Source organism: Cryptomeria japonica, chromosome 4, assembly GCF_030272615.1.
Source record: "Cryptomeria japonica chromosome 4, Sugi_1.0, whole genome shotgun sequence".
NCBI classification, from domain to species: domain Eukaryota; kingdom Viridiplantae; phylum Streptophyta; class Pinopsida; order Cupressales; family Cupressaceae; genus Cryptomeria; species Cryptomeria japonica.
The window spans coordinates 762,283,961-762,301,391 of record NC_081408.1 but is presented as its reverse complement, the minus strand read 5'-3'; the positions used below and the strand labels follow the sequence as shown (position 1 = coordinate 762,301,391).

At 37.7% G+C, this 17,431-nt stretch overlaps 1 protein-coding gene across 2 annotated transcripts in view; it reads right to left on the bottom strand.

Moving 5' to 3' along the window:
- Positions 1 to 3,660: 3,660 nt before the first annotated feature.
- LOC131061616 (VIN3-like protein 2) overlaps positions 3,661 to 17,431 on the bottom strand; it is a 67,784-nt gene continuing 54,013 nt past the window's right edge. The window contains exons 3-4 of one of the 2 annotated variants that reach the window (XM_057995391.2): positions 5,515 to 5,819; positions 3,661 to 5,270 (exon numbers count right to left, since the gene is read on the bottom strand). In XM_057995391.2, coding sequence (XP_057851374.2) covers positions 3,808 to 5,270; positions 5,515 to 5,819 — 1,768 coding nt within the window. In that variant the 3' untranslated portion in view covers positions 3,661 to 3,807. Of the gene's footprint in view, positions 5,274 to 5,514; positions 5,820 to 17,431 lie in introns of both variants that reach the window. The other variant, XM_057995390.2, reaches the window with a different exon arrangement.

Here is a 17,431-nt window from a genome sequence, read left to right as displayed (position 1 = left end):
TAAGCATTAGTTTATCCATTTTTTATGTCTCATTATCATCTAATACTGTTAATGAGATTTTAGCAAACTATTTAATGATTTAGTTAACATGTGAAAATTGTTTGAACTCCTTGAATTCAATTTACTAGGTAAATCTCAAGCCTTAGTTCAAATGTTATTTTTCATGCGTGTTTCAACATTTTAAGATTTTTATTTTATTTTTATAAATGGCTCTCTTGCTCTCTGCATTTGAATGGCCATCTAATCTCCTGCTTTGTGTTCGCTGGGAGCTACTTCCTCTCCCATGAATGGTGTTGTTGCTCCACCGATGTCTGTTGCCCACTCAATAGCTACTTCTGACAAGTTATTGGACCCATTGGCCCCTCTTGTGGTTGTCGTCTTTGCCCCTAGCCCTAGTTCGCTTGGAGGTTCAAAGACTTTGGGTTTGACCAAAACTCATTTGGTTGTGGGTGGGTCAGATGTTGTTGTCACTGGTGGTGGGGTTTCCTCTATTGGGGTTCCTCCTCCTAAACCTTTTTTTCCGACAGACGTAGTTTTGCTCGTGTGGCCAAATCTGTTGTTGCTCATCCTTCTGAAGGGAGCCTCGTCCCCTTTCTTGTGTAAAGATTTTTGTTGTAATAGTTCATGGCCAAGTTGTTGTTGAAAACATTGGCTTCTACCAACGATGTGGATTGGTGTGCAGATTTTTTGGGTTATGACCTTCTCTCCCTGACCTCCATTGTTGGGTGAGTGATACTTGGAAGCCTTTGGTTGTTGGGACCATTGAGCTTTACCCTTGTGCTAAGGGTTTATTCATTGCTTCCTTTGCTTCTTATGTTGTTTGTGACTTGTTGTTGGGTAAGTTTTGGGTTTGGAGAGTTAACTCTCTCTCAATCAAGTCCGAGACACCTTTTAACCCTCTTACTAAACCACTCAATGTGTGGCCAGTTTGGGTGTATCTTCCCAACCTTCCCCTTCATTTTTGGGAGCATTCTTGTTATGAGGCCATTGGTAGCACTATTGGTCATTTCTTGAAGGTTGATTATTCCACATCCTTTATGGGTCATTCCACCTTTGCTAGAATTTAGGTTGACATTGACATCACTATACCTCTCCCTAGGAATGTGGTTCTCATGGTTGGGGATAGGCCATGGACTCAATTGTTGGATTATGAGGGTCTCCCCTTTCCTTGTCGAAAATGCTTCTCAACGAGTCATCTAGCTTCGGATTGTTCTCTCTCTTCCCATAAAGGTGTTGCTTCTTGGTGGAAAAACACTACCATCGATCATTTGATTGTCATGGCTTCTAATTCTGATGATGTGGTCTCCTCATATGCGGATGAGGACCCCTCTCAGGTCGAGGCTAGACTATTGATGTGGCCCATGTTGGCCCCCTGGTCGTTGGTGTTGCCTATATTGGCCTTGAGGCTTCTTCTCCTATTGTTCCCGATCTACAACATCACTATGCTCCTTTTGAGTCTACTCCTGACACTATTCCACAACAACAATATGCTCCTGTTGCAGACAGAGTTGCTCACACGATCTCCCAGCTTGATCCTTCTTTTAATGTCCCCACTAATAATATTTGCCTAGACTATTGTTTGTCACAGGCGGAAAGGGAAGTCTTCCCCCACCTCTCAAACTCCTTCGATATAATTTTTGGGTGTTCCTCCTCACTCTTGAGTTGAGTCACTTTGGGCTGTTATTGGTTTGGCATGCCACTAACAGTGTTGTTTTGTTGTTAGAGGCCTGTCTAACCTGAGTTTGTTTTGGGTCTGCACCCTTGTCTTGGTGCCTTTATTTTTTTCTGCCTATAGGCTGTTTGTATAAAAGGCCAGTGCCCTTGTTTTGTTGCTTTCTTGGTTAAAAACATTTTAAGATTTTATGTCAATTGAATCATATGTTTTTTCATAGATCTTTATTTCTCTAATTCATTTCCATCTTTTGTAATATTTTTTCTAATAAAAAGCTAATAAGATTTACGCTGAAGCTATGATTTGTTCTAATGTCAGATTCAAATGCAAGTAAATAAAGTTGCATTTAAGTGGCCGATGTAAAGTGTTCCTGGATCCCTGGGGTAATGCTCCTTGTGTTGTGGCCAAAGCACATTCAACTCCCAACTCCTCTCAAGGTTAGTCTCCTCCTCAAGGGCATCACCATAAATGTAAATATTTTGCTTGTGGTCATCAAGACGCTCACTTTCAGGCTTCTCCTCCTGCAAGAAGGGATTGTGCTCGGCGAGGCTGCTTACAGCCTATTAGTAGGTACTCTGCCTCTCCAGCTTGTAGATGAAATTTTGGCTAGCCCGATTCCAACAAATTTATTAACTGTGATATTTCTAAATATAAAATTTCCATCTCAAACCAGACAAATCTGGCAACACCCTTTACAATGAACAACAATTTTATCATTTATGAAACCCAATGCATAAGACGAATAATATGAATGACAATTAAGTACATTATCGTAACAAATCAACATTAAAGCATTAGCCTGCACAAATGAAAAAAGCGAGAAGCCTGAGTGTTCAAAAATTTCCATCTGTCCAAAATCTATTATATTTATAACTGCCTTTAAGCAAGGCTTTGCAAACAAAAGCATCCTCCTTTGGATTATTAACCGAGTTTTATACATATATAATTCCCGTCTCAAACGAGACAAGCCTGGCAATACCTTTCTGTAATGAATAACAATTTGATCATTATTGGTACTCAATGCATAAAATAAATGATACGAATTTCAACATTAAGCATTAGCCTGCCAAGTACAAAAAAGAAAGAGGCTAGTTTGTTGAGAACTTTTTCCATTTCACCATAATTACCATATTTATAACAGGTCTTAAACAACATTTCACAAAACCAAGGCATCTTTATTCCTATCCTATAAGTTAAAAAATTTGGACATAGAGGAAGTTCCTAAATGATCCTTGGTTGCCTAAAAATTTCCATAAATTATTAGTGTTACTTCGTTGGGCACAGAAGCACACCATGTTTGGGTATGGTGCAAGATGGAATTCCATTTCTCTACCCTCTTGCATGACTCACATTATCACATTATTATAACCAATAGTGAAATTGAACTTATTGTTTGACACTAAATTCTTTGCTGAGAGGAACCTGAAATGTCGCAGAATGAAAATTGAGATCTGAAATATTGGAAGCTAAACTTAAGGCAGTTGATCCCAAAAGATACCCACAACTCCCTAATTATAAAATGTGCTATATACTCTAGGGACAAAGATTAAAAAGTAAGAATTAGAGCCATCTTGTCATTAATCTAGAATTGTTGAATATAAATTTCTCCATGACTGAGCTAACAACGAAGGAGAAAAACTTTTTGATGCTTCTTTTAAGTCAATTTGTTCCAACTGACAAAATTGTCCTTCATTCTTTTCTTGAGATTTAATGCATCACACAACCACCAGAGCTAGATCCAGCACAGTGAGGGTTTCTTTCATGGATGTAGAGAAGTAGATATCAGGCTAGAGACAACAGTTTAGGACTGAAAAAAATTATGGATGAATGATAGAAGTCAAGGTTGAAGGCTGACATGGGAAAACCATAAATGAAAGTGCACAGATGAAGTAACAGTTCTTCTCCATGTCCGTATCTGATATGTTCTTAATCCAACCATGTGAATTAAATTAATAGTAGGTGATTTTTACCAACTCAATTCCAGAATATCAGGAGAAGTTGAATGAATCGTATATTATAGAGATGATATAAATACTGTACAAAGAAGATCAATCTCATCAATAGGATTGAAATTACATCAATGATGAAAAATTAAGGTATCTGAATCAATCTGCTATTCCATTGGTCCATCATAATCAATGCCACAGTTTGGTACAAAACCCATTGTTGAATTGCGGCTTCTTATTGGAACTAATTTCCAAGAAAGTGTCAACCAACTGTTCAGCCAAACTAGTTGGGTCATCAAGCAAAGTGTTGATAAATGCATAGATTATCCTCCGCTCCTGAGCTGTAGACCGCAAGCTGAACCACGTAAGTAATTTCTTTCTGAATTCTTCCTTAATATGACCTTCACATTCAAGCCAGCGAATGATTTTCACACTAGATTCAAAATCTTTTTCAAGGCAATCAAGTGGATCTGATGATGGTACTCGACTACCATTTGGCAAAACCCCATCATAAGCATGCAAATTGTCATAAGCATTCAGAGACCTTTTCCTGGAGAAACCAGTTTGTGACTCGACTGCAGGGGCTCCCATGATTGGTTGCACAGCCCAGTTTCCTGAGTCATTTCCATTTGAATTTGCGTAAGGATTTCTAAACCTTCCCGTTCTTTGATACTCTGCTTTGCATTTGTTAACAGGGAAAACAGGATATGAACAATCCAAAGGCACAAGGTCCATCTCATGTAGAGCCAATTGCTTCTGTTCACTATTTATAGATTTCTGTGAAGTAACCTTAGAAAGGTTTTCACGTTTCCTCTTTGATGATTTGTTTACCCAACATCCATTTTTTAATTTTTTCAAATCTTTTGTTGATCCTTGGCGATCATGTGACATTTTCACTAAACCTATTCCTGCCATCAACCTTTCATCATCTAAAACAGAAACTGCTTCTTCCTGGTCATCTTCAGGTTCTGCAACTTGAACCAAGTTACAGCCAATTTGGTCATCTCTGGATACCTCCAAAGGTGATGTTGGACTACCATTTCTCTTACTATCATCAGAGGCAAATTGTTTATCTGAATCACAAGCCTCATCTTTTTCTTCATAACCAAACTGGTCAGCATGAATATTCCTCTCAGATGAATCAAATGCATCATTAGCTTCACATTCCTGAGCCCAAGCCGTACGCCAAATCTTGCCGAGGTCCCTGACCCTGAAACTAGAGGCATCTTCATTTGATTGGTTTTCACGTGCACCTTCTACACTGATGGAGGTGAAGTCCTCCATCCCCAAATTTCCACACTTCTTAGAGACTCCTTTGATCATGCTTGATTCACGATTCCTGCGGAACACCTCCACACTTTTGGTGAAGCATTTAGCCTCAGTTTGGCCTATGTCTCCTTTATCTGTATATGCAACAATCTTGAAGGCATATTCTGTGCAAGGCTGAAGATCTGAAATTAGAGCACGCATTTGAGTTCTAGGCAAAATACAAGTAAGATCCCTGGGAAAGTTCGATTCTCTACTCTTACGGTGCCACAATTTATAAACAACACCTTCTGATGAATCCAGATCAATTTCCTTGAGTGACACTAGAAGAGATGTTGGTGTAACATCTTCAAAATGCACTCTGCAAGCTGCAGGCAATGGTTTCTCTACTGCAACAAACAAAAAATCAGATCACAATTCCATTCTAAGCATCCAAAATTCAACAGTTAATTTACTCTCCACATAAGTCCTTAATGGACAACATGCAAGACACAAAATTGTTCTCATAAACAAACTTCTACAGCATAATGTGGCTGAAAGAAAAGAATGTACAGATGAGAAAGAAAACTACCAAATAAACAAGCAATAGGAAAATGACACTGCATGCTGAACACTAAAAAATGATCTTACTTCTGGAATCTGATGGAGAGATGCTCGAAAGCAAAGTTTCAGCTTTCTCAATAGCCTTTGCACAAAGTTTCTGCACTTCAAATCCTGAAGAAAGCCTGCTAACAATGCCTCGAGCCATCTTTGAAGATACCCCATTTATAGGTCCAACCTCCTCTTCGAGTTTTCTTACTGCTTTCAGCACAATGTCATGGAGCTCTTTAAACTGATCAGTTCCATTGAGAAGCCTTTGGCTCAGAGAGAGACGATAGCAAAGAATATCCACTCTTCGAGCATCTTTTGCAATGTTTAACTGCTTTTTCCAGAATCTGCAGAGGAAGAAACAGAATGAATATACTAAATTTTTTTTCAAGCTTTATAATATCACCAAGGAAAAGAGCGTATACAATTTATAATTCAGTCCAACATGGACTATGTCAGCATCAAAAAAGGTGTCTTGAAAGACCTAGCAGCAAATGAATATTTGAGCTAATAGCATATTGTAGTAATACAAAGAAATGAAAGGCAGACCAACACCACCAGATTTCATGGCACCACGTTTTGATGCAGGCAAGGATAGGGGATCAATTAATAATTACATACTATCCATCCTTGTAGCCATGTCCCAGGTTCTCTTAGTGGACCCAAATTCAACACAGAATTCATTGAATAAATTCAGACTTTTTTATAAACATGCTATAGATAAACATCACTGCTACAAAACAAACATTTCAGGCTGATAATTTGTTGCTGCAAACAAATTGCTACAGTCTGCTACAAATTATACCATACACAGCTATAGAAATTCCTGTGGAAACTCTTACAAGCAGCAGCAGTTCACATTAAGTGCAGCTGCAGAAAGTGCTACAGGTATCTACAGGTAGATTTGACACAGCAATGCTTTACCACAATTTCCTTTTCTCTTTGATGCTCTTTTCTTCTTGAAGTGTCTTCTGCTTTCTTCTCTTCAAGAGCACGCTGCTCTTTTCCTTTCTTTTCTTCCTATGAAGTCCCCCACCCCTTCTCATTATTACAAAACCATTTTTAAAGATCGGTTTTCCAACACTTGTTTTCTTGTCTCCTGTTTCCATCTGATGACTTTTTGCTTCCAAATAACAACTCTTCACACTCTTCCACCTTGGGGAGTTGAAACTGCTGTGTTGCCTCTAATTCAGCAGATGTGAATATAACCAATGAAACTTCTGTCAGTCTCAGGCCAAAATGATGGCTTCAGATACTTTTTCCTTCCTTTGGGCATTGAACCTGCAAATTAAAAATAAACCACCATCAAAAGTCTGCAATTGCTGCCATCAGACTGAACCCGAATGACTTATATTCCTTTCATCTTATTAAAAATTTTAATTATATTTTATTCAGTTATATTTAATTCTTTTATTAATGATCATTTAGCTTTTTGCTTTTTAGTTCGTTAAGTGAAACTATTGCTTCTTTTATAAGAGCGCATAGTTTGCTTTTTAGATTTTAGCTTTTAGCTTTATTTAGCACTTAAGTGTTTTAGCTTCACGTTGAAGCTTTAGATTAACTGTTTGTTCTTTCTAGAACATTGTCTTGTAATTCCTTTATATACACTTGTATATTCGTTATTAATTCAATATCATTCGATTATCGATTCAATCATTTTTCATGGTATCAAAGCATGGAAATAAAAAAATTGGAATTTTTATTCTAAAATTTTTCGAAAGGAATTTTGTTCAGTAATTAATTTTTCGAAGTCTTTTTTGAGTTTTTTTTTAAAAATCGCTGGTCTTCTGGTTTTGAGATTTTCGTCTAGGGCTTTCGTGGATTTCTTTTGCAAGCTTTCTGAGGTTCGAATTTTTCGAGGGTTCTGTGGCGGCATCTAAATGTTTTGTTCATCTCTATCTCCTGTCGAGCATTTTCACACGATATTGTTTCCTATGCATCTGCGTTTTTTTGCATATTTTGGGGGTGGTTCTTTTCTCTACCGAGGGGAGGTAACTCTCACGTTCAACACACCCACGATTTTTTCATGTCTACTTTTTCCTTGGTGCGATTTATCTTTTCTCTGCTGCACATTGCAATTTTTGTGATTTCTTCCTGTTGCATCTAGGCACGATTTCCATATCTTTTCGTGGATTCTTTCCGCAATTTCTTTTTGGTGCTTTGTTTTTTGTGTTTTTTTTTCACGATTTTCAGAAGCGACGGCAGTCTTTTTCTGTGCCAATTTTTCCTGTGAGGGTTTCGCAATTTTTTGGCTCACATTCCAACCTAGGGTTTTTTACGATTTTTTTTTTCAGAAAAATTTCAAGGTTCAAATTTGCAAGAAATTTTAATTTGTGTTTTTCAACAAACCTCAAAATTCACGCATTAGGATTTGTGCCTCGAATTCCACTCCAGGGTTTCAAATTCTTTGTGCAGCTGCTTCTATTCTGATTTTTAGTCAAATTCTTCTCTCGTTTTTTGTGCCTTCACTAAGTTGACCTTGTTCAACCTCAGTTTCCGTGATGGCATCTTTGACCAACATCATGTTGGAACACAGCCATAAGTTCAACGGCCGCAACTACAACACCTAGAAATAGCACATGCTTAACATTTTTTAGTACCATTGCTTTGATCAGATTTTTTTGGGCAAGGCTACTTGTCCTACAGCATCAAGTGCAGATCAGGATAAATTTGATGAATGCACTCGAGAGGCTATCATGCTTATCAAGTTATCACCAGTGCAAGGTACTGGCCGCACCATGGCTGAAGAAGATATGGTAGTGATCACGCTAAAATGCCTTCCCAAATCCTACGAGCATTTCATTGATACGCTCAATATCAATTCTACTAGTGTTGACCTGAAGTTTCCTAATCTTTGCAACAAGCTTCTCCAACAGGATCAATGGAAGCAACAGTTTGGAAACAACGTTAGTTTGTCCACTGAACAAGCCTTCGTAGCCATAGCTTCGGATAAGAACAAAGGTAAAGATCAGTCCTTCCAGCAAAAAGGACAAGGTCAAGATCAACCTCAGCAGTCTTCGAAGAAGAAAAGCTTACAGTGTAACTACTGTCATCAATTTGGCCATTTGGTGAAAGATTGCCAAAAGTTGATAGCATCCCAACAGTCCAAACAGGGAGGGTCCAAGCAGAAGGCATATTCTACCACGCATCTTGATCAGAAGGAATCTGCGTTCTATGCGTCCATAGCCCAAAGCCCATCTGATGATGTGCAATCATCAGCCTGGTACATTGACTCTAGAGCCTCTTGGCATTTCACACATCGTCAAGATTGGTTTGCAGAGTACATGCCTTTCACTGATTCAGTGATCTTTGGAGGAGGCAAAAAGTATATTGTTGTTGGCAAGGGCAACGTTCAGATTTCATCTCGTGGGAGGGATTTGATATTCCTCAATGTATACTTTATACCTGGTATGAAGCTCAATCTATTGTTAGTCAGTCAAATTATGCGGTATTCACCACAGCTGGATGTCATCTTTGGTTAGCACAAGTGCAACATTGTTGACTGGGAGACTCACACTACAGTTGTTGTTGGCATTGAAGATCATGGTCTTTATAGACTTGTTGATTCTAGTGGTTCTCAAGAGCTCACCATGGCAGCTCTCTTTGGCATCAATGATATGGGCACGTGAATGTTCACTATCTCTCTCAGTTGGTTCAGGAGGATCTAATTGTTGGATTACCTGAGACTCAAACTTAGAATCGTGGAGTTTGTGGAGCTTGTCAAGCTAGAAGCAATATAAGACTCCATTTTCCAATGGAAATGCTTGGAGAGCATCCAAGGTCTTGCAACTCGTTCATGCGAATATCTGTAGTCCCATAAACACTCCATCAGTCAATGGAGTATTTTCTATTGTTTGTTAATGATTTCAGCAAACGCATGTGGGTGTATTTTCTCAAGCAGAAATCAAAGGTGTTCACCACGTTTCAGAAGTTTAAGGCCTTAGTGGAAAAAGAGTCTAGTTGCCAAATAGTCACTCTTCGGTCTAACAATGGAGGGCAATTTTGTTCTACAAATTTCACCAACTTTTGTACATCACATGGCATTAAGCATCAACTTACTACACCTTACACCCCTCAATAGAACGGTGTTGTTGAGCGCAAGAACCATACAATCACTGAGATGGCTCGATCTATGTTGGAGCATAGAAATGTTCTAGAGAAAGTTTGGGCGGAAGCGGTCTTCACTGCAGTCTATCTTCTGAACCGATCTCCCACAAAGGCCATTAAGAAGATGACTCTAGAGGAAGCTTGGTCTGGCAGGAAGCCCAAAATCAGTCTCAAAGTTTTTGGCTCTACAGCTTATGTTTGGATTCCAAATGCCAAGCGCATCAAACTACATTCCAAGAGTTAGAAATTGATGCTCACCAACTACAGTGACAACCATAAGGCTTATCGGTTGATTGATATAGACATTGATCGTCTTATATTCAGTCGAGATGTAGGATGAAGAACGAGGGCCTTTTCAGCCGCCTTCTCTTGTTTTGAGCACTGAGGATTAGCCTCCAAAGGCTACAAGTATGGGTGTTCACCTTCCCTCAGCTCCATCTGATGGGCGAGATGCAATTGACTCTACAATTGTGGGGTCTCCTAGACATGACATTACGCCACCTGACTTTCCTGAGGACCATCCGGATCCACATCCAGATGAGGTTGCTCCAGATATTCCAAGTAATCTTCTTCATCTTGCAACAAATTTTGGTACTTCTACTCTCTGGCCTGAGTGGTGGGCCAAGACCATTGGTGATTTTATGATGATGAAATCATTGAAAGTAGATCAGCTAGAGGCAAGAGCAAGCAAAACACAATTAATTTTGCTCTTATAGCCAACATTCACAATATTTATGAGCCTCAGACATATTTAGAGGCTAAAGGTGTACCTGAGTGGGAACAAGCTATGGCAGCTGAGCAACATAGTCTTCTAAAAAACAACACTTGGGTATTGTCCGATCTTCCTCAAGGGAAGAAGCCCATTGGCTGCAAATGGGTGTTTAAAGTCAAGTATAAAGCTGATGGAACCCTTGATAAGTACAAGGCTCGATTAGAAGCAAAAGGGTTTTCACAAAAGGAGGGCATCAACTATGAGGAGACATTTGCTCCCACAGCCAAGATGAGTACCATTCGGCTTGTCCTCACTCTCTCAGCTCAGTTTGGATGGAAAGTCCATCAAAAGGACATCAAGAGTGCCTTCCTCAATGGTGATTTGTAGGAAGAAGTCTACATGATGAAGCCTCCAAGTTTCAAGGTTGTCGGTAAGAACACCAGGTATGTAGACTAGTCAAAGCACTCTATGGCCTCAAACAGGCTCCTCGTGCATGGTGCATAAAAATTGGTAAGTACTTGATTGATTAAGACTCTTAGATGAGTCCTTCCCATCCCAATTTGTATGTCAAGGAAACTGGTGATGATATTCTATTTCTAGTCATTTATGTTGATGATCTCATCATTACTGGCAGTGCAGCACATTTGCTCAAGCGAGTCAAACAAAATTTGTGCAAGAATTTTGATATGACAGATTTGGGACTTCTCCATTATTGTCTTGGTGTAGAGGTTTGGCAAAATCATACCCATATTCATTTCTCAGTCAAAGTACGCCAATAGCCTGTTGGATAAATTTTGGATGCAAGATTACAAACCTACATCTACACCTATGGAGATAGGGCTTAAATTATCAACCAAATCAGATTCACCTGTGGTGGATGAATCTTCATTCAGGCAACTAGTGGGCAGCCTCATCTATCACACCACCACTAGACTTGACATCAGTTATGTTGTGAGCTATATTTCTCGCTTCATGTCAGCCCAAAAGCTGAACATTGGGTTGCAATGAAGCATGTGCTAAGGTATGTGAAAGGCACTCCTGATTTTGGCATTTTGTAGAGCTGAAGCAAAGATCCTAGGCTGGTTGGTTACACAGACTCAAATTGGGTAGGTTGTGTTGATGAGAGAAAGTCAACTTTTGGGTATGTTTTCAGCTTGGGCACAAGTGCAATCACATAGACCAGCAAGAAACAATAGGCAATAGCTCTTTCCTCGACTCAAGCAGAGTATCAAGGAATTGTTAAGGCAGCATGTGAGGCAATTTGGTTATGTAGAATGCTTGCAAACATGCAAATGTCTCAACCAAAACCTACTCTCTTGATTTGTGGTAATCAAGGGGTTTTGAAATTAGCCAAAAATCAAGACTTCCATGAGCGGACCAAGCATGTGGAGCTTCACTGTCATTTCATCCGCAAGCATGTTGAAGATGGATCAGTGATATTGCAGTAGATTCCAACAGAGGATTAGACTACAAATATCCTGACCAAGTCTCTGAGCCCCACAAAGTTTGTCAAATTTAATGGGCAACTTGGTGTAGTAGATAGAATGACCATTAAGGGAGGGTATTAAAATATTTAATTATATTTTATTCAGTTATATTTAATTCTTTTTATTAATGGTCATTTAGCTTTTTGCTTTTTAGTTCGTCAAGTGAAACTATTGCTTCTTTTAGAAGAACGCATGGTCTGCTTTTTAGATTTTAGCTTTTAGATTTATTTAGCACTTTAAGTGTTTTAGCTTCATGTTGAAGCTTTAGATTCCCAGTTCGTTCTTTTTAGAACACCGTCTTGTAATTCCTTTATATACGCTTGTATATTCATTATTAATTCAATATCATTCAGTTATTGATTCAATTATTTTTCACATCTTTGCTCCACCTAGGCAGTGTACTCAAATAATCATGACCAGAGTGTCTTCAAGCAATCATAATGGCTGATTAGGACAATAAAATCTGTCAAAATGTTGACCAGCAAAGCCCCTACACCAGCTGGTGCCATGCTAAAGCAACAGTCACACGGAACCCAATTCATGTGAACAACTTGTGCACAACCAGCAGACCATGACCATTCAACACCAAAATGTTCTGGAATCTGTGTCCTTTCAGCACCTGCATGCTATCATTTACATTCAGTTGCTCAGAAATCTGGTTCTCTTGCAGCCACACACCTTGCTTCCATCTCAAGATACTAGCAAATGCAAGAACAGATTTAATTTTCAACTTCATGCTCAGTGTGATACTAATGCTTCCCAAGCTCATCAAACCAAATTGAATGCATTTATGCCTGTGACAACAACTCTAGTTTCTTCAATTGCTGAGAGGATTTTACATAGCACCTACGTAACTGCTACAAAATCTTTCTACAGTACCAATGTACATGCTACCACAGTGTAGCACCCACTACTATCAATGAAAAATACAGATATTTGAATTAAAAAAATCAAGTCATTATAGCCCATAAACTAAACTTACTATGTTTTGTTAGTATGTTTATACCTGACCATTTTTCAATCATTTGTCAGCTTGTGGGTAATCATTTGTAGTTTGGTGTAAGTGGTTGTCAATAGTTGTGTTCAATTTGACAACCACCAGGCACTTTAAATATGTTTCTCGTACTAAGGGAAAGCACTCTTATTTTTATCCAAGTTTCCCTGATCTACATGAATGCACAAGAAGTCTTTTGAATAAAGCTTCTATTGTGTTATCTTCAGTTACTCTATCTGGTTGTTCTATTGGTTTTGATTATTGTAAGAAAATAATAACTTCACAAGCTAAAACATTAGTACCTTTGCCTATAATGCATTTAAGTTGGATTTTTCAAGAACAAGGCAACTGTAATGCATTTAAGTTAGATTCTTCAAGAATAAGGCAAAGATCAGGGCGTAATCAAGAGGCAAATTGTGAAATCAAATGATCCTTTTGATTGGTGGAAGAAGAGTGAAGGAGAAGGTTGCAGAAAGCAGCTGACTCCAAAATTCTATTAGTTGGAACAAAGGCAAAAGCCAAAGCCAAAGCCAAAAGTGTGAATTGGAGTCAGTCATAGTCATAGTCAGGCAAGAAAACATGAACGTGTTCAACCAAACATGAACATTTGGGAGCATGCAGAGGAAAAGTCAGACAAAGTTGCCAAGCAACTCCCTCTTCTTGAAGAAGAATGTGCTGATCCTGCTGATTGAATCCACTCCTTGGAAGAAACAACTGAATCTATAGAGTTCATGGAGACCCCTCTAGACAAAGGAAGCTTTTGTAGTGAAATGCATAATTCGCAGACTTAGACTCTGTAGGCCAAAGATTTCTGACTTGGCAACTTGAAAAAGTTATTAAATTTATTTAAAAACATTATTTTTTTGCAAGATTCAGTTACAAGATGTATCAAATGAATCTTAAAAGCCATAGGGAAGTGTTTCTATTAGATTTTAATACAAATGTAGAACAAAATCGCATCATCATGTTGACACATTAGCTAGTTGATAACTATTATGAATTTACAATGATTGTCTTTAAAATCATCATAAATTGCACATCTAAGCAAAATTACAAGTTTTTACAATTTCCTCTTCCCCATTCTAGTGAAAATTTGGAGGGTAGAGAGGGTCTATTCCATGCACTAAACTGTAGCTCCACCCTGCTACTAGATGGCAATGACTCCTCCCCAACCACATCAATATCATCCCATAATAATCCAATCTCTCCTACTGCAGTCATATTTGTCATTCTTCATAGCTTACCCCTCGAAATTAGCAATGTCATCCTCTATAAACAAGGAGGGCTCATCACATGGTCCGATCACAATAAAGATCAATCTCAAAAATCAATAAACTGCTTTGATTTTTATTCCACCTTTCTTGTGTTAAAAAAAAGGTTGTATTCCACAAAAACTAAGTCATTGAGGCATTGTTGAGTCAATTTATTATACTTATTTGTGTGAATAGTTCACAGCCAAAAGCACTACAAGATTGAGACAAAATTCAAAAGGGCTAGCTTTTGGAGATTTGGAGTGTTTCCACCCCAACCTTCTCACCAAGAACCTGCAAATAAGATACTCAAATGTTTACAAACAAACAATATTTATTAATAAATTATAGTTCCACGAAATTTCCTAACGGGGGGGATGGGGACGGGCTTCTAGGAGGGGGGGGACCGATGACCTAAATTTGGGGAGGGCAAGGGGACGACGGCAGGGGGTGGCACTAACATACATATATTGCTTGAAAAAGTAGTTATAAAAAGATGTAAAAGAATTACAATTTTGATTTTTCAAATGAAACTTTGGCAAAGTAGTAAAATAGTAAATACTAAATACAAAAATACTTGAATACTACTAAAATTTGAAGCAAACATTCAACATTAACAATTTAAAATTGAACAATGCAAATGTAAAATTTGAAATTTATATCATATTCAAGATTCAATAAAGATGATTACAATGAGTACAATGATGTCGAAATAAAAAAATGTAGTGAGGTGAGGCCTCTAATCATCCCCAAACTCTTCATCAATAAAACTGCTAAACTCCACATGGTCAAGCTCCACCAAATTAATATCAACCAGCCCTGCCACTCTAACTCTAGCATCCTTATCAATCCATGCTAGCTCCTCTGGCTCTACATCCCACCATGCTAACGGAATCTCTTTGTCCAGAAGCATCTTGCAGTCAATGAGACATGAAGCACTATGTGTAACTACAAGCTACTTTTCTCTTCTAGAGGAAGTATGTTCCTCTTAAGAGAGTGGATGAAGTTATAAGTAGACCAATTCCTCTCAGAAGCTAAAAAACTAGAAACCTAAGATACCAATTGAATGGCTAGAGTGATACTTAAAGAAATCAGTCTATGGAAATTCCACCACAAAAATTGGGTCCTCCTATGCCATAATTGCCATATCCATCTTGGCCACCTTAGAATAACCCCTAAGAGTGGCAAATTGTATCCACTCCGTATGAATGAGGCTAGCCTCTACAAGATCTTACATCTTTACAATGGCCCTAAAGAACCCTGCCTTCAACTCAGCATCATGCATGGGTGTAACTCTACCAGACCTATGCTTGTGCCACTTGGTATTCAATGAGGTAGCCATGTGCAAGGGAATGTTGAGATTCTCCCATCTCCAATGAATAATTGGCTGAATGTGCCCACTATAAAATGCTAATGTGCAGTTCTTCTCTTGCATGACAGCCCTCATTTGGTCAAGTATACTATCAATGCACTCATACAACTCAGCAAGGTCAATTGCATCAACATCCCGACATCTAATGACCTAGAAAACTAGAGTAATGATAAACTATATTTTGCATCACCCCAAAAAGCTAAGTCACAAGGTTCAGATTCGAGTTCGAGTTCCGCCACAATAAAGTTCGGATGAAATTCGGCAAGAGTAAAAAATTTGAAAAAAAATTCAACATTAAATTTGCCTTATATAAATGTGTTAAATTTAAAATAATTGTTATATTTACTTTAAATATGTTAAATTCTTAATTTATTTGTTAAATTTTATATATAAATAGTTTAAAATCTAAATTGACTATTTTAAAATATGACAATTTAATGTTTTAAATGGTAATATTAAAAAAAAAAGCTATAAAAATAAACTATACCAATATTAAATTTAACTATAGTTAATGATACATTTTTAAATAGCAATTTAATTTAACCTAAACAATACTTGACATTTGTAATGTTATAAACATATATTATTAAAAAATTATAATACATCATTAAATTTTATAGATGAAAATATTTTAAAAACCTTGAAAAAATAATATAAGATATAAATGTTAAATAAATAAGATTTGACATTATGAACATCTATCGTTAAAAATTTAAATACTTGATATAATCATATTGATAAAAGAAAAACTATGAAAGAAATAAATAATAGGGAAAAAACCCTCAAATAAAATCTGCCTGCTTGGATGCCCAATGGCTATGGAAAAGGTCACGACTCGAGAGAACTAGAAAGAAAGGCATGCAGGAGCCGAAGGATCACTGCAGAAGAATGGAAGTATTTGGACGGCCACTGGCGACCATGCAACAAAACTTGACGAATCAATGATGCTTTGCTCTTAGCAATGGCTCGATCTCCATTCCACAAAAATTTGAAACATGCCCTTTCTACCTATTGATATGTTTTTTAGGCATATGCCAACACAGAATAAAATACCATAAGTATCTTATCCTCTCTTGAACAAAATATCTCGGATGCTGAAGATTAGCTTAAGGATCATTCGAGTAGACTCCAAGGTTCATGAATGTAGGGTCACTGTGTGGATAAGCTTAGTTGGTTGATGTGATTATGCTGGAATCACAAGGGGACTTACATTTGAATGCTTGAATGCTTGATTTGCTAGACTTAGATCATCTGATGTTGTAATATGGTGATGCTTTTAGATCCTAAACTAACTTGAGTTTGAAAAAAATGGCAAAAGATGAATGGTTGAGAGAGTCTATTCTAATCCTAAGAATGTAAGAAGATGGATAAATGATTAGATGGAATCCTACCGAGCAAGGTCTCACCATCAACTTGAGCAATTTAACACAAGCTCAGTGCAATCTTCTAAGAACGTTTCAAAGATGTTCGAATCAATACCATCAAACATTGATCGCCATTCAAGTTAATGCATAAGCAATGAGTGTAGAACGATTAGAAATTAAGCTCATATCATTCCAGTTGACCACGCAAGGCACACTTACAATCAGTAAGAGGCTAGTGGTATGGACTAGGCGGATTCCACATGAATATATTCACCAAATTCTTCCATTCAATCTAATTTATTTATCATCTAAGATGAAGATCCAACAAGAAACCATGCACATTGTAAAGAAACAACACACTTCACCATAACTTCAATGAAAATGGAGTTCATTTACAACTTAGGCAACAATTTCTGCCTTCTCCGCCTACCCTACTCTAATCCATCTATCATCTTAGTTATATTCACTACTCTATTTCCTATTCTAGCACTATTAGCTAGTCTATTCGCTATTGCTATTAACCTTTACAGATGAAGAGTTTGAACTTTATATAGAGAGCTCATTTACAATGAATGGCCAGGATTGAATCTCCATTAATGGCCAAGATTTTGCAATTAAACCCTAATTAGGGTTACTCTCCTTTGCCAATGAGAAACTTACATTCAAAGAATGT